The sequence below is a fragment of the Cyprinodon tularosa genome, unplaced genomic scaffold (genome assembly GCF_016077235.1).
Source record: "Cyprinodon tularosa strain WSP-4 unplaced genomic scaffold, ASM1607723v1 ctg343, whole genome shotgun sequence".
Classification (NCBI taxonomy): domain Eukaryota; kingdom Metazoa; phylum Chordata; class Actinopteri; order Cyprinodontiformes; family Cyprinodontidae; genus Cyprinodon; species Cyprinodon tularosa.
The window spans coordinates 2,432,130-2,456,911 of NW_024039056.1; the positions used below are offsets into that span (position 1 = coordinate 2,432,130).

A 24,782-nucleotide genomic window follows, 5' to 3' on the forward strand; every position below is an offset into this window, starting at 1 on the left:
TATAGATTAAATCCATAAACCTCTTTACATGGTCAGAAAATAAGTAGTTTAAATAATCAGACAGTAGAGTCTAAAACAAAAAATCAGATTTAATAGAAGTGAAGATAAAACCATCCGCTTCTGTCAGTGAGCCCCAGGGCAGCTGTGGCTACAATGTAGCTTGCCACCATCAGTGTGTGAGTGTGTGCGTGAATGGGTGAATGACTGAATGTAGTGTAAAGCGCTTTGGTCAAGTCTCCTGACTTGAAAAAAAGCGCTATATAAGTACCGGCCATTTACCATTTATAGAATGCTGCACTGTTATTTGTGAAACTTGAACGGTGACTACATTTAAAACTAAGGACATGATGTTTGCCTATATGGACAAGTCCTGTCGCTGCAAAATTTCCTATACTATTCCTATGCATGAGACACACTACTGGATCTCATTTCTTTGTTAAACATCCCACAACAATCATATATTGTCATGTTGCTCTGTAAACCTCTAATACTACAGCTGTTGTTACAACCAAAAACTTATTTTTGTACTGATGCCTGTCAGATAACACCTTTTCTCTGCAGGTTTTTAAATCACTTGTTAAAACCCACCTTTTCTCTTTGGCTTTTAATACCTAGCAAGAAAGTGGGCTTTGCTTTATTTACTTTTTTTTATTTATGTTTTATTCCTTTTATTGTTTACACAATTTTATTGATTTGACTGTGTGAATGTTATTTTTACCCATGTTTTGGCTGTTCTTTTTTTAATCTGTACTGTTTTATGTTTTATTTATTTATCTATTCATTTATTTTTTCTGTACAGCACTCTGTGGTTGTTTTTTTTTTTACTTTTTATTTTCAGTCAGTTTTATATCAACATATACACACGTCCACTCTTGTCACATTTCACATTTCAACATTGTCACGCAGATCACTCTAGACATTTCACCTACATCAAGAAACCTGTCTGTTAAGTCCCAGCTCTGCCACAGATTATCCAGGGATTATTGTTGGGGGTCCAGCCAAACTGAGATACATTTCCTTTCAAACAAACATTGGTCCCATCAAAACCTATATTCATTGACTCCCTCCATGGATATATAAATCACAGTACTTGCAGTGAAAGAGACACCAGTAGACATTATGAACATACAGATTAAAGTAATAAAGGTACACAGTAATACTAATACAAGATAAATTCAAAAGGTAGAAAAGCAAATAAATACATTGGTAAATAACTAAGTAAATACATAAGTCGAGGTGTCAATGTTACAGCATGAATATTTTGGTTGTTTTCAAGTGTTTAACAAATAAAATTGGATTGGATTGGATTTCTACAGTATGTTTGAATGGGACTTTGAAAATAGGCGGTATTAGGTAATGACATCAGCCAATGAGTGTTTGACGCATGGTGACTTTGATATGCAAAAAATGTATACCCAAGAATATCCATAAATCTTGCACTAAGGATGAAAAACTGCCAAAAAGGAGATTAGTGCCCACAGGAGCTGATGAGGTACTATATCAGCTCGCCTCGGCCTCCACAGTGGAGTATTCACACACAATATAAACTATGCAACACAGTCTCAACTACAGAAGGCTGAAACATAGAGCATGGGGCACCTGAGCTCACTGTTTGTACAGTAACAAACAGAGAGCTACACAGAAATTCATCTCCATGTCAAAACTTTTGTTGAAAATCAAGAGTATTTACAGCTAAAATTACCATCTTATCCACAGTTAAATTGTAGGTCAGTGCTGTAAATGTTATGACATTATAGGACAGGAAGGAAAAGCTCATTTGGATTGTAGCTTTGGAGAAAACAAACGAAAAGCAGGCACTATATTTCGACTTTTCACCACACAACTGTCAGTGCATTTCAGCGAGTGGCAGAGACACTGTTCATCCTGGCGAATGGCTGCTCAGAGAAGCGTGTAGCAGCCAGCTTTTGTTTGGGAACATCAGCTGTATAACAAATAATGCTCTGTGTCACATATAAAACAGTTCGATGTGGAAACCTTTTCCTGCCAAGCATATTCTTCTCACCACGCATTTCTTGGTCTGAAACGGTGTAGTGAAAAGTCGGCTTTGAGTCCACCTCAAGTGTCCTAATACTAGAAATAAGCTTCACTACATGGGAGCCTTTAGTTTTACAGATAGGAAGATATGTTTTTATCAATTGGAGAAAAGCTCAAAGTAGAACCCCTGTTTGAGGATTTCCATCCATCCATCCATCCATCCATTTTCAGACACGCTTAATCCCAAGTGGGGTCGCAAGGGGTGCTGGTGCCTATCTTCAGCTGTCTATGGGCGAGAGGCGGGGTACACCCTGGACAGGTCACCAGTCCATCGCAGGATTTCCATGCTCATCTTGATAAAAGATGCTTTAAAGGTAGATACAAGAGGTGCTGGAGATTCTTAGTAGTCTATAAAGGTCTTCAGGTAAACCATGAGAAGCCAAGATGGTTGGGAGAGGAATGTCTGGATCTCTCTCCTTAACCTCTTATTTGTCTGATCTAAAAAAAAGAACATTGATCATTGATCCATATCACATTTTTTAACGACAAATGTCCCCAATTTGCAAATAGGAAACCTGATAATAAACAGGTCCATATAAGCCAAGTTTTCTGTTTTGTTGGAGCAAAATAGAAGCAAGAACTATGCAAGATTGAACTGCAATGGTAAGTGTAATAAACAGGGGTGACAGATTTAAAACATACAAGCGGGCTTTTAGCCAGCAATGCATATAGGTATACTATGTTCAAAAATTCTCAAGAAGCAGATGCTGGAGTTGGAAAAGTTGAACTTTTGCTGCTAGATGCACCACATCAACCAATCAGAGAAGCTGATCTGCGAGCTGGCAGGGAGACGAACACAGCGCTACTGATGGAGAGCACTATGATCATAGAAACATTTTATTACCGCATAAATTGACTTAAAATGTCAAAACTTGACAGAAAAATATGTTAACTTTTATTATTCTGATGCTTACAGTTTGTACCGAATAACTGAAAAACGCTACCATCTACTTGCAGCTGCAATGACTAGTGGGGGGGGGACAAGAGGCCATCGGCCTGAGGCAGCTGTTGCTGTGGACTTTTTCACCTAAAATCAAAATAAAACTACTTTTACCCACTTATCCCAGCAAAAATAGCAAAGCCGCTCTCTGCCATTGAACACATGAGCAGCAAAAGCATCAGATGCAACTCAACACACTTTACTGGACACGACTCAGGAGTCTGACCTTTATGTTTGCAAGCATCAAAAATTACGCAGCAGGCGCTTTTTAATGCTTAAAGCTATCAGTATCGTCGAGTATCAACAAATAGGGCACCGATACCATTTTGAGAGCGAAAAGTTTATTCCACTATTGTCACCCATTCAAGGTAGGCAATAAAAAGTTCTACTGGATTCACTTTGTATTAGTTTTTTTCCTGCTTCACAAAGGTAGGCAGCAGCTTGACAAAGCCATGATGGCAATTATTTTACATCCAAGCAGTATGCAGTTCTTCATATACATAAACACACATCGATTTCAAACAGATGGTATCGGTATGGTATCTGTATCGACCAGTACTGCACAGCCAGGTATCGGGGCCCACAAAATGGCATCGTGCAACGCTAATACTGATCATACTTATCATAACTAACCCCAGTTGAGCACTAAGGAACATGAAAGACAAGTTACTAATACACACATCAGGAAGGCAGTATTCAGATAAAACTGATCATAATAGCATTGTCACATCTTGACGACTTGGCCAGCATATGTTGACGTACAAAAAATTGGGCAAAAACGCTGTTGTACATTGGATAATTTATGGATATGATTTGTATAAGTTATGGGCATGTTGAAACACGCTGACACGCATCGACATACGGCAAGTATCACAGCGTATGCTCATACGTGGGCCATAATTTACATGTAAGTTACTTGATCGTTGACACACGTTAATTGTAGGTTACTCATAAGTCATGGTGTCTAGCTCATCCAAAACCTATGAGGGACTTGTGCAAAATGTATGCGTAACTTATCAAGAACTTATCTCCAACGTGTTCCAGATGACCGCTGAGCGTGTTTCTAACGTACTGCTATGGTATAATGGTTTATTGGCAGCGTTTTGGTATAAAAGGGGTTTACAGTAGGAAACCGTCAGTACCCCTCCAGACTTCATGGTAAGCAGACGTGCAGGCTGAGACGGGAATACATACTAGCTGTCCTCCAACTGCTCTTTTTATGCAGGCTAGGCAGCTCCGGGTACAATGCTGCCCCTCTCAGGACACTAGCTTGTGACATATCATGGGCATTCAACTGCTGTGCTTTATGCATAAGTTAGGCTGTCGTTTGACATAAGTTCTGAACTGGTTATGACTATTCTATGTATGCACACAAAATTGAAAAAATGCATAGAAAGTTCAGCATATGCCAGCGTTTTAGGAGATTCTGGGACGTCAGCACAAGCTGGCTAAATCATCAAGAAGTGACAGCGCCATAAAGCACAGATCATGACAGTAAGAACTGTAATACTTATTGCACTGACTGAAGCTCCATTCTAATTGTAATTCAGTGCTGTATATGGAATAATACTCAAGTGATAAAACTTCATTTTCATAACAAAGCTATGGACAACTTCCATTTCTAAATCACTGTCCATTGTTTTCTGTGCTGATGGACACAACTTCTGTGCATGTGCTCTCAAAAGGGTGTGTACAGCAACAACTGAGAAAGAGATGACCCCCTTAAGTCTAGTCAATGAGAGACAGATGTGAAGACAGATACAGCTCACAAGACGGCGGATCAATAGTAATCATGAGGTGGTGTGGCATTAACGGCAGATGACACATCGCTCAGGCTTTCTACTGTGCAAAACCTTGACACAAAACGGCACAAAGCCATTAATCCCTCCGGACCTTGATCAATAGATACACATTTACACAAGCAGAAAGACCATAGTAGCCCCTCTGGGGTTTCATTGCACATTTGTCTAATGGCTCAAGACTTACTTTTTGTCAAAGATGCAAGCAAATAATTTTTTTTTAACATAGCAGCTCATCCCTTCACCCAATACTGCTCTTCTCTCAAACAGTTGAAGCAAAGATTACACAGATAGTCTCTGACCCCATAAACAGCCCCCCAGAGGTAAAAGGTCATGGTACACATCTACTTTATAACATCAACACAATGTCGAGTTAAATAGATATATCTGATAAAAAATAGGCTACGTCTCTGGGGAAATTTCAAAGTAGATTGAGGTTGTGGGAACAAGATTTTAGTGTTTATAGTCTGCAGCTAGGCAGAAAGTTAATGCTAAGCCTAACCTGATTTGATCTTTATTCGGTTGATAAAGAAATCTGACAATTTATCATATATATATATATACACACACTGTAACTGGAGCATGTAACAAAAGTGAAGTTGTTATGAAGTTGTCTCTGGTCCAGAAATGATTTAACACACAAAAAAAAGTTTATTTGTTGATTGCAAATTTGTTTTTGCCACATGTTTTCCTTCCACTCAACCTTCTCTTGATTTGCATGGATACAGCATGTTGAACAGCCCGTTTCTTTAGCTATCAAGTTTTGCGTCTTACCTTGTCTGTGAACAACTTCAGTGCCTATAGACAACAGCTGTCTTGTGACTATTTTGGTCACATTATAAAACTGTTTGATTCAATATCCTTTCTCATTTTTCTAACATATTTACATTTTCTAGGAAACTCAATTTTGTAAATGTCATTAGCTATAACCCTGAATTCCATATTTTTTCAAAAATAAAAATTGAAAATTTATTTCTTTTTATGTTAATTAGATTTAAGTAAAAAAAAATTGTAAAAAAGCAAAAAAAAAACACATAACACAGGATTAGCACAAACTTTTAAACAGGATTCATAAACACAAGATGGCCATTTTAAAAGATTAAAAAAATTATATATGAGAAACTATTCTGCATGCTGATATAAAAACAGCTATAGAAATTGGAGCTGTGAAGCCTTTATCAAGATCAGCTATTTGATGACCGATAACAAAGTGAAGACGAAACATTGAGCTTATGTTGTTCCTGTAAAATATTAGTATCAGCGTAATGTTTTTTGTAACACTGAGTTTATCAGATTAAGAAGGTAGCGCAAACTAAACTGTTTTAAATGCTTTGCTCCTCGCTATTGAATTGGTTGTTGATAGATATGAATTTTAGTTCTTCATCTGTAGAATGATTTGAAAACAGCCAGGTCACTGTACATGATTTTGTTTTTTTTTATTTTATATCTAAATCAACAAAATTATTGTACTCTAACATATAAAACTAAGCGACACTAAGTCCTCAGCCACATGGAAACCATGAGCAATCATTTTTGAGTTGGCTACTGTACATGTGAACCGCATCTTTTATGATGATGGATACATGACTAGATGACATTGTAGCTCCAGTTTTTTTGTAATTTACATGTGTCTCTGCCACTTTGCACGTGGCTTTGGTTCTGTTTTATCAAGCTGGCACTTAAGGGTTTAGTATAGAAATAATGTAGTAGTGTGTTTGTGTTAAATTAATTACAATTACTTCTATTAAATGTGATACCACAAAAATACAGATGTTATCAGATGTTTGGTAGAATCATCTTTTGCTTGATTAAGCATCTGTATTTTTGCAACAAGCTACTAAAGACAAGATATTTCATGGGAAAGAGAATATTGTTTGCTTAGATTTTCCAATCAGTAGTTTGTTAATTTTAATTACACTCAAATTTAAAAAACACAACGGCTCACTACCCATCATGTGCATGTCAATGTGCGAAGTCTGCACTGTTATTCGGTAAATTTTGCTTTTAATTTTCATGATTTTTGTAATTTATTTCTGTTTTTAACATAACTAACTCTCACATTAATTTCCGTGCTTTAATTTCATTCAAAAGATCAATTCAGGTAATGTCCAGTGTTATTATAAACAAAAGAATTGGAGTCTTTTGTAGTCTTTCACCACATTACATTTAGAACCACTTTGCAACTGTTTTTGTTTGCCGATGAGACTCTAGTCTGTTTGCAGTAAAGGAGCAGTGAGAACAACTTTTCAGCAGCGCTGTAAAGAAAGATTAATCATTCCTGCAGTAATTTAATGAATCCATGTCAAACAGTAAATCAACCTGCTTTGCCGTCTTGCTATGCAGCCAGAGCTACATAAGGCCTGTGTTCTGCCAAATCTGTTCACTTTCGAGCCAGTGATTGTTGTACCAATCTTCAGCCGGGGAGTGGGACTGCTATGTACAGCACAACAAAGCGATCCCAGACAGCAATGCTCAAACCTGGCCAAGAATCATCAAAGTGCTCATTTGGCAGCTCATTTTAGGACATACAGCCAAGGCCAAAGAAGGTTTTCAACCTGACACAAGTATGGAAGTAGAGGAAGGTGTTAGAAGCATGTCCACTTGGGAGACTGCTCTAAAGTATACTATGTGAAATTAGAACTATTAAAATGAGTTAATATATCATTTTCCTTCAGGACTGATAAACCAAACTGCAGTCAAGAAAAAATATAATTCCCAAATAAGGGATTATCTTTTTTTAGTTTAGTTAAATTATATAAAACTCCCCAAATGGCACAAAATAAACACCAGATTTAGACTAAGACATTTTGCTGAACTTTTTTTCTTTTATCTTTTGTCACTTCTTTGGTAGTGCTAGCTGAAAATTAATGACTGTCCTGTTCATTACCTAGTTTGACTGAATGGCTGCAGTGCCAGGTTCACACGGCTTTTGAGATTGAAAATTTTTCCGGTGAACCTAAGAGACCAGACACATGATAGTAAAAAAATCATGGATATAACAGGTTTGGTGCCAGTGTGTGATTTGTACAGCCATAACACATCCCATTTTAGCAGATTTCCTTGAGTGAAATTCAAATGTTAGACAGGAAATCTCATCAAACCTCTCAATCAATGGTTTAGTTCAAGGTACATAAACACTGCAGAGATGCAGAAGCAATGGCGATGGGTTTGGAACCAGTTTTAACAAATAACATTAAAAAGGCGCTGGTGTAAATAGTGGTGGCAGAGCAAGTAGGGGATTCACTTACTATATTGTAACACAGGTGAATTGTGATTTTTTTTTTCTCAGGAAAAGGAATTCTGATTGTCTTCATGTCAGATTCAACAAACTGTATCTTTGTCTGTCCTTAGAAAAAAAAAACACACCATCCACAATGCTGGGATATTAGGCCAAGGAAGTCCAACATGACAATTATCCTGATATTCCAGACTAGATTACCGTAACACAACACATACAGTAGTAAAACCTTCTACATAAGATTACTGTAAGAGCTATCAATCACTAGGGAATCTTGGAAGGGGATGATCAGGGCAAAAATTCGGCACAAATATCACGCAATATGTCTTAAGCTTTGTGTATAAGGCTTAAGACAAGAGGTCCTGTGAATTCCAAAAAGCCCAGATCATCAGGCTTCCACCACTATGGCCAAACAGTCTCCAAAAGACATTGTTCCAGAAACCTATTGGTCCAGTTTGATGCTATGAGGGTTAGGAGCAAACAGACTTTCTTTACTTTACTACTGAACATTGTAATACTTGAGCCTGAGAGACAGATTGATTTCCCTCTTTTAATAACATTTCCGATCAATCTCTTCCCTAATAATGAGATTAAATCCACTTGTGAAATCAGACTATTGTTTAAGTTTCACTAGCTTTTTAAAATATCCTGGTTTTGTTATTTTAATGCTGAGGGAATACAAGTTCTGATGGACTCATGAGGAAGAGCTTTAGACTCTATATTGTGAAATAAAGTTAAATTATGCCTCGGCCTTAATTCTGAAACTTCTACTTTGGTTGGTTCTATTATATGTCCAGTTTTACCTTATGTTGTAGGACTGTTTGGTTTTTATTATACTCGCATTAATACTAAAGTCCTAATTAGATCTATGATGTGTTTCAATGGTTTGCATGTGTTTGCTGCAACAGTAAACCTACTTTACTAAGTGACATGTGTCCACAACGATGTGAAATGGTGAAGTTGTGGAATCCCATTTTTCTGACCACAAAGATTTTGAATTGGGATCGAGCTCACAGTTAGCACTCTAATCAAATTTAACATATCCTGATAGATAAAACCCAGGAACTGAAAGAGATGTCCATTCCTTCCATGACTGTACATCTCTCAAGCACAGCAGAGACGTTTCTGATGCTCAGTCTTCTGAGATTTGTGGAATCTGGATATATCTACAAACCAATCAGTGAGTGACATTTAGCCACTACATTCACAGAGGGAAATTAGCAAAGAGCAGGATTAAAATGTCAAAAGGTCATTTTGTTGCAAAAACAAACTGACTCAAGAGGGTTCATCGATTACAAGCAACAGTCATTGTCTCAGATCAATGATGCAGCTCTAACTGTGCAGGAGACTTCATTCAGCCCAAATCACCTGTTTCTCTTGTCTTACAGTGTGAACAATGGGGCTGATCTTCTCTCTATGTACCACAAAAAACAGAGTTCACACAGAAAGGCAAGAGAATGCAGGTCTCTATGACTGAGACACCTGTGCAGATTCTAAGTCATCTGGGTCAGAGTATAGTCCAAGAATCTGAATCAAAAGCAATTGGAGTTCCTGGTCTTGAGGCCTGCAATACTGAGCCACTTTTTCTTAAATTAAATTCACTTTATTTATATAGCGTCAATTCATAATGCCATCGTAATGCACTTCATTCCTTTTTTCTTACAAAAACAAACTCTCTTACAAAGTCCCTCACTTAATAAACCAACTAAAATAGCGTAGCGAATATTATCTATGTTTATAAAGACATTTAGCACATAGTGAATAGAATTACCTATTTTATACACAATATTTCTCTACAAATTCATGAAGAGCAAATGGTGAATAGAGAAATAGTCCCTGCTAGCTGACAAATATACTCTCACAACAAAGTATTATTATATAGTATTTTTCATTAAATATTTCTGCTGGAATCATTACACAGGAATGGACATAAGAAGAGAAAAAGATCTAAATATACAGAGGCACATCTTGTTTGGCGCTGCTTTAATCATCAGTATTTACCTAAAGGTCTCAGGCCAACAGCTACAAAGTAAAGAGCAGACAGTACTCACCACTTTGTCCTCCTGAAGCCCAGTCAGACATGTAGAATGAAAAGAAAGACAAGAAGAAAAGTTAGCAAGAATTATAGGAAAGCAGTAAAAAATCTTACTTCCTGCGCCGGACATGACCCTCGTAATGTTATCACGAGGGAATTGCCAAAGCAATCCTTCCTACTATCCACAAACCTCAGTGCTTTATGGAATTTTTATGCGACAGCCCAATTGGGACATTTTTCCTTAATCTGTTTTGGTAAAGTAGCTTGATTACCACATAAACAGATTCCTGGCCCTTGCTCAAAAATGTATCCCTGCAGTATAATCCTCCGATCACATTGTTTTGGCATGAGGACCAAGGTGATCTTCAGTTTTTGTCTCATCTGACCACAGACGTCTACTTTTTGATCTTGCCACTCTCTCCCTAAAGAAAAAAGCTAGCGATTTTAAAACTAACTGATGTTCTCCTAAGCTGTTAAACCAAATATCCCATGCCTCCTACCTGTATCGTGAATGAATATTCTACTTGCTTGTTCAACTGAGGAAACTGAGCGCTCTCCGACATCCACCTGCGACTTAGCCAATCAGCTTTGAACCACACCTCCACGAATCGGCATCCAAAGTTCATCTTAAAAGGCCTTAGATCCGCAACTTGTCTGTTCTAGTGCGCAATCGGTGGTTGCGTTGTCTGACTTCATTCAGTTGACCCTGTTTCAACCCGCTTCCAGCACCTCCTCCAACATTGTAGCTAAAGCTTCATCAGGGTTTCATTCCTCCCGGACTCTTACTGCATTCCTCGTCTCATTTTAACTGGTCTGGCAGAAGACCGCCATGTTGAGCCTGGTTCTGCCAGATGTTTCTTCCCAACGGGGAGTTTTTCCTCTCCACTGTCGCTTCATGTTTGCTCATCATGGACAGGTTCTCTGAACCTCTGTTATCCAAGCTGGACTTCCAGCAGTCTACAGACTGACCAACTTCATCTATCTCCACTCCACCACCAGTTTCAGGCCTGGGGGGGAAACAGCCCTGTTCTTTACTCCTGTTCATGCGTATCTATCAAAACTAAGCTCTATATGTTTCCTGCCGAGGTCTGAGTGCCAAAGACCAAGTAATTGAATCAATACATTTCTTCTAATTGTCTTTTTTACTCGTGTGAGTTTTTAAGATTTCACTTAATTCAAGAGATTATTAGATTATTAACTTGTTTGGTGAATTCCAAAGGCAGTTTTTTTGCTTCTTTTGTTTTATTTAGATGATGATTTAATTCAATATTAGATATTGGAGTAAAATCAGTTACATAACAGTTCATACATGACATTTTCTTTTCTGAAAACTGTGAAAAATTTCTTAGTATTTATTGGTTCAACGATACCCAACCAGACTAAAACCATTTCATTGGCAAAGGGACCTAGAGAGGTGTACTTCAGTAAAGTGTTTGGAAACCACCCTATAGCTGTCCTTGGTTGGTATCAAAATACATGTATTCAAAAGATTTATAAAATAAATACAAGGCTTAATTTGTCAAGCCAGTGTCTTGTCTCAGGTTAAAGGTTTATTCGTCTTTGATTTTCTATATTTACCCTCTCTCCTTACAGAGCACCACAGCTGAGAGCTCCCTAAATCAACCACTAACTAATTAGGGTTTATTTTTTTCATATGTGTGTGTTTGTGCCTGTGTGAGGTCATTAAATGCCAGCGTGGTAATGTGGGGAAGGGGGCCAGACTCAGACAGTCACTTCTTTTAAAAGAAAACTCACCTACTGACTGTAAAATTCACACACGCATACGCAAACACACACCCTGCTGTGTGCTTATAGGGCACCTCCGGACCCCTGGGAGACCAAGACAGAGTGGCAGACCACCCCCTCAGTCCAAAGATCAGTCTAATGCCCAATTAACCTTTACCAGGCCTTGCTTGGGTCACATGGATTCACGCACACGTGGGCACAGCTCATGCACGAACTTGCTCGGAGGCACACTTTAACACACACAGTTCTCGTATGTGGTAGATTTTACCTCACAGTCAGAGTAAACAGCGAGGATAGATAGTGTGACACACACACTGTCATGGCTTATCACCTCTGCCTGAGTTCCAACACCTGAGACTCGATCTGATGTACAGTATACTGATTTTGTTAACAGCTGCATGTCTTTTCAATGCCCCCTTAAAAAACAATATGAACCCGTGCACCTTTTCATTGTGTACTCCGATCGATCTGCCTTTTCAGGCAGAATTTCTCTTCTTTTTTCTTTTCTTCAACAATTATGCTATTGATGAAAATCACAAGCTATGTGAGCATCTATGCGTCTTTCATTCCAAAGATATACCACATGTTGTCTGTAAACTTTTACTCTAAATGTGTTCTCTTCACAAGTAGCTGTTGGTTCATAGTGGTAACGGGACTAAATATTTCCAGATAGATGATCTAGGGTCAGCAAGTCATAAGATAAATGTCAAGCAAAGTAGACCCCATTTCTGTCATAGGAATTTCACGTGCGTTTAAAGAAATGCTAACATTTTCTGATCTTTTCAAATCTAAACTTATTTTACTTAAATGTCAAGATAAAAAAGAAGCCCAACATTTTTTTCTCTCTCATGTCACACTAAATACAACAGAAAAGCTGCCTGTAAATAAACAAGTAAGCACATCCTGTCACTACGTAGCTTGTATAACTACCTTTGGCTGCAGTATCTCTGAGTAGTGGATTCCTGTCGGACTGTATTGGTTTCCCACATCGTTTTGGAGGAGTTATGACCCCCCTCCTCTTCACCTCGTTGCTTTTCTGGTTGTTTAACCCACTTTGGGCCTAGCATCAGCTGTCAGATTGAAGGCTTTACATTTGACTCTAGAACACTTGCAGCAATTTTTGGCCAATTGTCCTTTGCTTAGTTTTGTATAGGATGCAATCTTAGACAGAGATTTTTTTTTTTTTTCTCTCGGGATACCAATCTTCTAAAGTTAAGGTGAATATGCTTCTACATTCATTCCTGTGATTATTCGCAGCAGCCTTAACTCTTTTATAGAAAGCAGGGTGTGCCTCAGTTAACTTACAACACTTCAAATTGATAATTAGCAACAGAGGTTTCTCTAAGGCCAGTGCTGCAGACGTTCCTGCTTGGCATTGTAATGACAGATACCTGTATGTCTTGTATGTCAATAAAACTAATATATATTTAGACAAATCCTTTACCTATGCAGATCTAGTGGATTCTTTTCCTCATAAATCCCATTGAAGTAGCAAAGGTGTACAAGTGTTTTTCATGATCTTTTTGAATATATGTTAATCTTTATTTCAGAAACAGTGTTGTTTTTGGTGTGCTTTAAAAAAAATTGCTTAAATTTCAATAATTTTAAAAACTCCAACAAAGACCACATCATTTTTGTTGTGTCCTAAAATCTATTCTCATTATAAGTGCTCTAATAATCTATAAACTCTTTCAGTTTTAATGGATAGGAATTAACTCTTTAAATTGTGGAGGTCCAAAGCCCCTTTGTAAATCAACAAGACCTGTGTTTATTGTTACAGCAGCTTGTAATCTACAACTTCACCACCAGATGTCGCCTAATCCTATTTCCACTTCAATAATAATTAAGAAAAACAGAAAACTTGTTAAACGTGAATAAAATGAAACAGTAACAGATTATTAATTTCATGTAAATGACAGTTTCAGTCAGCCATCATGATGATCAGTTTTTAACTATATGCAAAAGCTTCTCTCACCGTGTTGGAGCGCAGGGACACTCTTCCCCCACAGCGAGCGCAGAACTTGGTCTGGCAGTAAGAACACAGGTTCCCACATCCATCTGCAAACTTGGTCTTGTGGCAGATGCCACAGGTTGGTGCATCGTCCCGATGAACAGCTGAGCCTGCTGCCACCGAGGCCTGCCGGATCACTGTCTCCCGGTAGCTGGACAAGTGCTGCTGGATACCTCTATAAATAACACCAGAAAAAAGGAACGAGATAGTTTCATATGTGTATGCAGATTCAAATTAGAAAAAAGAAATACTTGCTAATATTTACAATTGTGTTCTAAATCCTATTCACTCATGAACTTTCTAGAAAACTAGCTTTTGTCGGAGGCACCAGGCCTCCAACAAAAGCTTGTTGGAGGCCTGGTGCAAAACTCCACTGGCCACTGAGTGAGAAGCCAAGTACAATGTGGAAATGATCGGTCCATGACAGGACAATAAAAAACACATAATACAAACTACTATGAAGACACAAATTCACATCTGGGTGCTGTACAGCAGTATGTAAAGAAAAACTCCTGTTTATGTTTTTAAATAGCAGGAAGCTAAAGTTCACAGACTTGTAGGGAGAACATGATAACTCCACAAAGAAAGGCCTGTTGTGCCAGATTCCTACAATTCCTTTTTGGGGTTTTTTGTCCTAGAAAATGTTTGCTTATTGTCCCACAATATTAAGGCTCTTAATGGTCTATCACATTTGTGGATAACTGATATTAAATCGAACTGAATTTGAATTGAAAATAAATAAATTCAGTTGAAAACAGACTTATTCAGACTGATTGCAATTCAATCCAATCCAGTCCAATGATAAGTAATGAGCTTTTTCTTCTGCAGTTCATATTTTTTTGACACATTAAGATTGTTGTGATTTTATTTACAAATTGTCACTGAGACGTTCTTTCAGTGGAAATGATACCACCAGCACACTTTCTTGGATTAATGGTGTATAATGTCTAGACGACCCTCCGAATTTTTGGACATTTCTTTCATGCCTGCTTGCCTGCTAACTTTGTGGGACTTGGTCCTTTGTTTTAACCATCTTAGCTATTTATTTGACTGCTAATGTGGTGAATTTTTACCTTGCAATCAAGATGAATAGTTGTGAGATTTGTAAATTTACAAACTCGAAATACTGAAAATACTGAGTATAATTCAAATTGAACTACACCTATTATTGTTGCTTGGGCCAGATTAGGTAAAGTTTGGCCTTGGGGCAAATTGGCCATTTTTTAAGATTATAAAACATTCATTCTTATTATTTTGAAAGTAGCTTACAGAATTTGAGCTCGTCTTGTGTTTACATCACATTCAGAATTCAGTAGCAATGTAAAAATTTAGAAAAACATGTTTAAATCACATTAATTCAGGTTTTTACTTAAAGTATTATTATTATTTCCCCCATAAGCCAATTTAAAAGACAGAAGACAAAAGATGATCAAAAAACAAACAATCAAAAATATCTTGATTAAAATACTAAATTATGTTTATTTTTTTTCTTTAGTTTTTAGTCCTTGCTTGATAATATTTGCCTTCTTTAACTTAGAATAGTACATTTAAATTGATCAGACAGCTAGCATATTATTTGAGCAAAGCCCACTTCAAAATAAATCTCCAAGGCCATTCCATTGTAGATTTGAGGGGTATTTTTGCTTTCACTATGATACTAATACTTATTGTTTATTTTAAGCTCTCTGACAAACAACCAAAGATGATCAACTCCATCAAAGAAGAGGTAATCCTAGATCATGATGCTGCCACCACCATATTTCACAGTAGACAGATCTTTTATGGCATTATGCAGTGTTGTCAGTGCTAAATAGATCCTATAGACCTGGGGACTTAAATAAGGACTGGAAGCTTGTGTTTTAGTCTGATACTGCTGCTTCATTTTTTATATTCTGTCCTCCTATATATTTTTAAGTTAGATTTAACAGATATAGTATGTAGAGAAAGTTTTGAAATTATTTATAATGGCCCAATTTCTGCAAATCCCATGCAAGTATTTTGACCTTCAAAACCAACTTTAAGTAACTCAATACAATGTAGATGCTAATGTTTTTGAATGAAAAACATATCAAAATAATAAGTGAATAAGACCAAATTGGGCAATGTTCAGTTTGATATCAATGTTGAATGCTATCAGTTTTATGAGTAAAACTGTTACAGGCTGCGACACAAGAAACTCCTCAGATCAATATTATAAAGGGGAGGGGGATATTGGATTTATGTGTTGTTACAGTAGGCTGATTAATTGCATCTCACACCACTGAGATTGAGGGAACAGCAAATACAGATGGCAGGAAAAAGAAGAGGAAAGAGTGATGAGAAAAGCAGCAAATCTTCAAACTTATCACTAAAATCTGAGTCGGTACAAGTAATGTTGAAGTTATTAGCTAAAGATTGTTATGATTCCTATTTGTTGTTACTCTGAGTTTTCTGTTATCAGTTGTTTTGTTTTTATTTTCCATTATCTTCAAGCATTCTTTAGTTACTCTCTGTTGCCCCCTTGTGATTGTTTTCTTTTCCCTTGGATTCCCTCTTGCCAGTTCCACCCACACCTGCTCCCCATTCAGCTCGTTAGTCCTTCCTTTGTTTGGTTTTCCTTAAATACTCCACCTCTGCAGTCACTCGGTGCTGGTTCCTTCTTGTTGCTCTGTTGTCTACTCTGCTCGTCTCTCCCTGGCTCCTCAGACTCGTCTTTACCCTGATGTCTCCATTATTTTGGTATGTTTTATATTTTGAGTTGGACTTTTGGATTTCTGCCTCTGCTGCCTTTTGGTCTACAATGAAACCTTTCAGAACACATCCCTGCTTCAGTTGTCTCTGCATCTGGGTCCTCCAAGCAACCTCACCACCCTTTGTTGACAGAAGGAACCAGCCAACATGGACCCAGCAGAGTCAAACTCGGCAGGAAGCATGACACACTTCCTGGAGAACTGTCGGTTCGCTCTGGACAGGATTGCCACTCTCAGCCCTCCCTGGAGACGAGTATGTGCTGCAGCCGACCTTAAAGGGATTTTAACCCCCCAAACAACTGATAACAGAAAACTCAGAGTAACAACAAATAGGAATCATAACAAAGATGAGGAGTTTTTATTTATAATTGCTTAATCTAGAAAATATAGACATCAATAAAAAAAAAATGAAACATCTGAACGCGTCATGATTCCTTTCATTATTGCCAAGACAATTTTAACCTGAGCACAGTTGCTTATTCATATGTTTATAATAAAGTCACAGATTGTTAGAATCTAAAAAAAAAAACCCTAATGTTGAATACTCACAGGCTGGGGCTCAGCGGTGTCGACTCCTCACCCATCCGTGTAGCTAATCAAAACTACAAATCCCAGCATCAGAGATATGAGAAAATAAAATCCAATATCCCGCTGTTTGCTCCACTTTTCAGCATTGCTGCTGTACTCCTAACAGGCCAAGACGCTCCTGTTGATGCAGCTTTCAGACCCCAAGAACCAAACAGGTAGAATACAAGCTACCTCTAGAGTAGTTAACACCTTGCTTGCACACACACACACACACACACACACATACATTTAACACACTCGTATAAGGCTAACAAAAAAAAACAAAAAATGCAAACCTTAAAAACCCACATAGGGATGCACACTTCCTGGGAGAGATAAGGTCAGGAAGAGGTGACCTGCTGCTGCAGCTCAGCAGGAATCGCTTCCTGATCCATGACTCTCACTGAGTATTCCCCAACTACCGGCTCTGCTCAGCTGCTAATGGAGTTAACTCTCAATAAACTCCAGGCCTGATATATGAAACCTCTGTGATTGATTATATGTTTATAGCTGAACTGACAAATGTAGCATGGGTTAATAGAACAGCTTTGATCTAAGCGAGATCTGAAATGCTTCTTTTTTTTTTCTTTTTTTTTTTGCTGTGAAGCCTCATACCTTTTTTGTTGTCTCAGAGGCATAATGCTAATGCTGTGGCTTTAATCCAAAATGGCTTTTTCTGGTATTAGGTTTAATAAATCCACCGCGGCTGATATAAGTAAAGTCAGTCATAGAGGCAAGGAAGCCCTTCTTCAATGTCATTTTCTGCTCGGGTTCATTCAGTCCATTTAGAATTTCCTAAACCAAATGCTATATCTTTAGTGTTACAGTTTCAGCTTTCTTCTATTGAAAACAAAATCTCCAAGAATCCATACATGCAAGCAGTCAGGCGCTTTGTAACCAAAGCCAAGCAATGAAGGAAGTTTTTTGATATGTTTTAAGACATGGATAAAAAAAAGGAATTTAATGTGTTCTTTAAGGACGTAAGTTAAAATATCTTGATGTTGAGGTTAGAGATGGAAGGATGGATGGATCCATCTATCCATCCATCGTTCCTTACATTCATCTAGCTTTTGTCTGCTTCTCCAGTCTGTTCTGATAAAGAACGAGCAGAACTAAAATATGTCTAATCACAGATCAGGATTCAATCACCTGTAAGTTTTGTGGTCACTTTTAGTCATGCCACTTATCACTTTACTTGGATTTATCACTTTATTTGGATCTATCACTTTACTTGTATTTAGTATTACATATATATACAGTATATATATATATATATATATATATATATATATATATATATATATATATATATATATACAGAAGAGCTATATGTGTATATATTTTTATTTTTTTTATTTTTATTTTATGTTGGTTGGTTGTGTGTATATATATATATATATAAAACTCTAACTGGAGCGTTTAACAAAAGTAATTTTCCTCTGGGATTATTAAAGTATTTCTGATTGTGATTCTGATGCAAAATTAATGATGAGGCCAAGAATGACAAGCAGGTGTAATCCAAAAACTCCACTGAGAGATTATACTTTTTACCGCCTCATTTCTAGGAACACTTTGAAATTCATCATGAGGAGCTCGATTTTCGCGCGGAGACAGAAGTTAGGAGTTTCATCCCATCCTAAAACAAGATAAACTACTTTAGGACAGATGGATTCAATGATTAATACCATGAAGAAAAAAACAGACATAGGTTGTTAAAATTGACTTGGCTTAAGTTAAAGTTAGAACTGTTTTGTGTGTTCATTGAGCCGACAAGGGCCCTAATGAGATAACAAAAAAGAATCAAGGACCTGAATGGTCATTGAAGAATCTTGTCAAATTATTCTGATACACAGTTAACAAAAGAGTTATGCTACAAGCTTTAAGGTTTCTCAAGACTAATGATTATTGCTGTGACAGTTTATTTGAGGTCCTGGATGAAGCGTGAGTGAGAGTGACAGTAGCACATAGCTTTCGTCGCCTCATGCCCCTACCTAGCAGTCCGGTAGTCAGGTGTGATCGCTGGTGGACATAGAGTGCAGCAGTTTAATAATTGAGTGTCAAAGGTTATCTCAATTCAGTGTGAAAGGGCTTTGAATAGAAGCACCAATGAGTCTTTGAGTTTACTTTAAAAAGACAACAAATTGATTTTTTTTAAATAAAATGAATAAATACATCAAAGGCAATGAGTAAATTGTTTGACATTGGCATCAGAGCTAATTAAGAGTAATATTGGCAAATTTCAGTCACTGGCTGGTTGATTGGGATTAGAAGAGGCTTGCAGTGTCTCTCAACATACCAGGTGTATTCCAGCTTACTTACTTTAAAAATCTGCCTTGTGTCTTAACTGCTATAATCATAAATGTCTGTATTTTTTAATCTTAGGATTGAAAGCATGGAACAGAGTCAAGCTAGATTCAACCCACACAGTTGTACTGTACATAGCAGCACAGATGCTGTTTGAGTGAGAAAATACCAACATAACATGAACAAATGCGTCATGCAAAAATGTGTAATCTGTTATATACTTTGCTCTACCTCTTTATAAAATGTTGTGCGTTACTTGATTTTAAAATCTTAATTCCGTCCACCCATTTTCTGACAAGCTTAATCTCAAATGGGGTCACGAGGGGTGCTGGTGCCTATCTCCAGCTGTCTACAGGTGAGAGGCGGGGTACCTTCTTGCTGCAAGGCAGCAGTGCTATCCACTGCGCCACTGAGCAGCCCTAAACTCTTAATTGCATGCATGTAAACTTTTTTAATCCAGATACATCTCTGTGAGACTTAAATCTTTTTCTCAAGAGAAACTTGGCTAATAATGGAAGCAGCTCACAGACAATTCCAAATAAAATCTGCAGACATAAAAACACATTCAATCTGTCCGGACTTATTTGGCTGCTCCGGAACACAAAAACCTGATCTAAATGCATCGCTACCTAGCACTTCCATAGTCTGGTAACAGCAACACCTCTACAGTAGGTGGGGGTGCTGTAACTGGGAAATACACAAAAGATAGAAATCTGTGGGGTGAGAAGACATATGTAAGGAGATATTCAAAAGTTAAATGGATGTGCGACAGCATATTAAGTCAGTTCATTTAGGTATTGAGAGAGAGAGTGGCATTTTCAGGAGATAACAGAAAGGCTAAACGGAGTACAGCACAGATGTTTAGTTTTATCCTTTTTTCTCATTTCATTTTCTCTCTGACTCATAAATTTCCACACACGCAGAATGTGATAACACCATCACTCTCAGCAGAAAGGCTTGGAAATACTGTATTTGATTTATCTTTATATGTTTAGGTTAGAAAGGATCAATCTCAATTTTCTCTAATCAGCATCAGTAGGTCAAATCGTAAAAAAAAAGAGAGATGGTAAATCAACATAATTCACTCTTAAATAGGTTTTGTTCTAAGTAGCTTTGAGCTTGACTCCACAGTGAGAAAATATGTCTTTGTACCATCAAACTGACATCACTTTGACTGTTATATACATCTCTTTAGGAAAGTAAAGTACAAACCAGACACAAAATATGTTGTGTGGGACAAGATTCGCTTAACAATGTTTATATGTGTAATAGCTATTTTTTTAGGTAAGTAATCGCAATGACAGAAGCAGGAATACATCAAGCACACTTCCACCAATCAGTCAATTACAAGAAGCAATCAAATCTTATGCTGCTGGAAGCAGCTTGTAGAAAGGTATGGTTTGACGGTGGGGGCAGATTTTATTTAGCAAGGAGGGAAGCGAAAGGAAATGTATGAAGAGCACATCAAAAAGAAAAATGCACAAAGAAACAAAACTACAGGTCCGTTAAAGAAATCCTAAAAACATGTATATTCATGTAAGGCATGAGGTTAGAGCCAAGTGAAAATATTTCCTCAGTTTCTTACAGAAACAGAGAAACAAACCTCTTCACTTTCCTAACATTTCTTTGATGCTTTTACTTGTTTGGAAACAAAACTGCAGTCTGTGTTTACCAAGGATTTATATACATTTCAAACAAAGCTCTTATGATTCAACAGCATTAACATAAAGTATGCTGGAGAGAAGCGGGAAAGCTTTGCACTCCGACCTAACACACATACAGGAAAAGGAAAGTTCAGTCCATGATTATGCAAACTGATGTGAATTACAAAAAGAAGATAATGTTTAAGACAGCTGACATTTTCTTTTCCTCAGCTGTAAAACGATATTCTTTACTTAAATTCTGTTTCCTATTTGACATCTGTAATATTGGAACTGCCAGATGATTCCTATAAGAGTTTATTAATGCAGGACAAAATACCATTCATACCTATAGCTCAAAAGAAAACTTTGGTGGAGATTTTCCAAACAGAGAAACCAGAGAGGATGGATGGATGGATGGATGGATGGATGGATGGATGGATGGATGGATGGATGGATGGATGGATGGATGGATGGATGGATGGATGGATGGATGGATGGATGGATGGATGGATGGATGGATGGATGGATGGATGGATGGATGGATGTGTTGACAATGTGAGATTATCTTGCTGCTATAAAAATTTATTTATCGTAGGATTTTAGATGTATTATTCAGTAAGTGTTGTGGTTGATTTTTTGTTTCTTTTTTTCTTAGAAAATAATTAAAATGAATAAACTTAACATTACTTTCTCTTTGTCTTAATATCTGTTGGCTCCACAAAATAGTCAACAGATATCTAAAACAGTCACTCTGGTGTGTATTTAGCAAGAAAGAAAAACAGTAACATCCATGGGGACCCCCTGAGTCATGTACTAATATGTAAGGGCCTCACTGGTCACTGTTTACATGTGCATAAAAGCATGTGCAGCACTGAGTCACATTAAAATAATGTGTTACCAAGATAAAAAGAAATACACCATTTACCCCATTATATCAGTGTGACTCACTAGAGTGTTTTTAATGGTTATTGGATTACAGTGAATTTCTGCAGTAGAGAGGAAGGAGAAATATTGGGTTCAGGTTACTAAGTGGTTTTGAAGGGATGAATACTGGAGAAGATGGATGGAGATTCTGTGAAGAAGAATGTGGGAGAAAAGGGGAAGAGCTTCTGTGGGAAGTTTATAGCACCCTGACAGAGGCTGTGACTAGCTGTAACTCAAAGCTTGACATCGCTGAGACCTTTTAAAAGGTAGGACAAGCCAAGGCAACACATAGGAATCTAACTGTTTAAACTGTACATTTTCAAACTTAATTATGAAATTGCAGGTGTAGCTATATGCAAAGAAAAAAGAAATATAAAAAAGTCAGAAAAAAAACAACAGAAAAGCAAACTAGGAGTAAATATGATGTGATAAAGGTTAAAGGTGAATGAATAATGACCATGTAGATAATCATTCTGGAGGTATAATGGTTAAAGAATGACATGATGGTAAAGGAATTACAGGTGCTGGTCATAAAATTAGAATATCATGAAAAAGTAGATTGATTTCAGTAATTCCATTTAAAAAGTGAAACTTGTATATTATATTCATACATTACATACAAACTCATATATTTCAGATGTTTATTTTGTTTAATTTTGATGATTACAAATGACAACAAATGAAAATCTCAAATTCATCATATCAGAAAATTAGAATATTGTGAAAAGGTTCAAAATTGATGGCCCCTGGTACCACACTCTAATCAGCTAATTAACTCAAACCACCTGCAAAAGCCTTTAAATGGTCTTTCAGTCTAGTTCTATAGGCTACACAATCATGGGGAAGACTGCTGACTTGACAGTTGTCCAAAAGACGACCATCGACACCTTGCACAAGGAGGGCAAGACACAAAAGGTCATCGCTAAAGAGGCTGGCTGTTCACAGAGCTCAGTGTCCAAGCACATTAATAGAGAGGCGAAGGGAAGGAAAAGATGTGGTCGAAAAAAGTGTACAAGCAAGAGAGATAACCGCACCCTGGAGAGGATTGTGAAACAAAACCCCTTCAAAAATGTGGGGGAGATTCACAAAGAGTGGACTGCAGCTGGAGTGAGTGCTTCAAGAACCACCACACACAGACGTATGAAAGACATGGGTTTCTGCTGTCGCATTCCTTGTGTCAAGCCACTCTTGAACCACAGACAGCGTCAGAAGCGTCTAAAGAGAAACAGGACTGGACTGCTGGTGAGTGGTCCAAAGTCATGTTCTCTGATGAAAGTAAATTTTGCATTTCCTTTGGAAATCAAGGTCCCAGAGTCTGGAGGAAAAGAAGAGAGGCACTTCATCCACGTTGCTTGAAGTCCAGTGTAAAGTTTCCACAGTCAGTGATGGTTTGGGGTGCCATGTCATCTGCTGGTGTTGGTCCATTGTGTTTTCTGAGGTCCAGGGTCAACGCAGCCACATACCAGGAAGTTTTAGAGCACTTCATGCTTCCTGCAGCTGACCAACTTTTTGGAGATGCAGATTTCATTTTCCAACAGGACTTGGCACCTGCACACAGTGCCAAAGCTACCAGTACCTGGTTGAAGGACCATGGTATCCCTGTTCTTAATTGGCCAGCAAACTCTCCTGACCTTAACCCCATAGAAAATCTATGGGGTATTGTGAAGAAGAAGATGCAATACACCAGACCCAACAATTCAGAAGAGCTAAAAGCCACTATTAGAGCAACCTGGGCTATCATAACACCTGAGCAGTGCCACAGACTGATCGACTCCATGCCACGCCGAATTGCTGCAGTAATACAGGCCAAAGGAGGCCCAACTAAATACTGAGTGCTGTACATGCTCATACTTTTCATGTTCATACTTTTCAGTTGGCCAACATTTCTATAAATCCTTTGTTTTTATTGGTCTTCAGTAATATTCTAATTTTCTGATATGATGAATTTGAGATTTTCATTTGTTGTCATTTGTAATCATCAAAATTAAACAAAATAAACATCTGAAATATATGAGTTTGTATGTAATGTATGAATATAATATACAAGTTTCACTTTTTAAATGGAATTACTGAAATCAATCTACTTTTTCATGATATTCTAATTTTATGACCAGCACCTGTACATGAGGATTGCATCATGCTAGAGGTATGGCATAACACAGAAGGTTTGTCATCATGGTACAGGGATGACATGACAATTTTATGCCATTATGAGGGAATGGAGGTACGCCATGAAGGTTGAGGTATACCATAATGGTATACCTCAACCTTCATAACATACCTCCATTCCGATGGTACAACATGAAGGTTGAGGTATAGCATAATGGTGTACACCATGAGCATAAAGGTACACTATTCTGGTATGCCATTTTGATCAAGGTATCCACAATGATGGTGGTATGCCATTTAAATAGAGGTATGCCATTATTATGGAGGCATGCCATCATGAAAATTGCATACCACCATGATGGAGGTATGCCATCAAAATGGAGTTAAACAAGCATGATAGAAGTATGCCATTATGGTGGAGGTGTACAATCTAGGTGGAGGTATGAAATGAAGAAAAAAGATATGCATTGAAGGTAGAGGGATGACATACCTCCATTAGTGGTGTATGCCATGATGGTATAGATATGCTATCCTTGTGGAGGTATGCCATTACGGTCGAGGTATTCCATCATGATGAAGGTACTGTATGCCATTATGGTAGAGGTATCCCATCATGATGAAGATATACTATTATGATAGTCGTATGCCTTGATGGTATAGGTTTGCCATCATGAGAGAGCTT

At 37.6% G+C, this 24,782-nt stretch overlaps 1 protein-coding gene across 5 annotated transcripts in view; it reads right to left on the reverse strand.

Moving 5' to 3' along the window:
• LOC119789676 (regulating synaptic membrane exocytosis protein 1-like) overlaps nucleotides 1-24,782 on the reverse strand; it is a 123,519-nt gene that overhangs the window by 68,678 nt on the left and 30,059 nt on the right. For all 5 annotated transcript variants that reach the window (XM_038294685.1, XM_038294686.1, XM_038294683.1 and 2 more), the window contains exons 3-4: nucleotides 13,789-13,999; nucleotides 10,084-10,095 (exon numbers count right to left, since the gene is read on the reverse strand). In XM_038294685.1, the coding sequence (XP_038150613.1) occupies nucleotides 10,084-10,095; nucleotides 13,789-13,999 (223 nt within the window). The remainder of the gene's footprint in view (nucleotides 1-10,083; nucleotides 10,096-13,788; nucleotides 14,000-24,782) is intronic.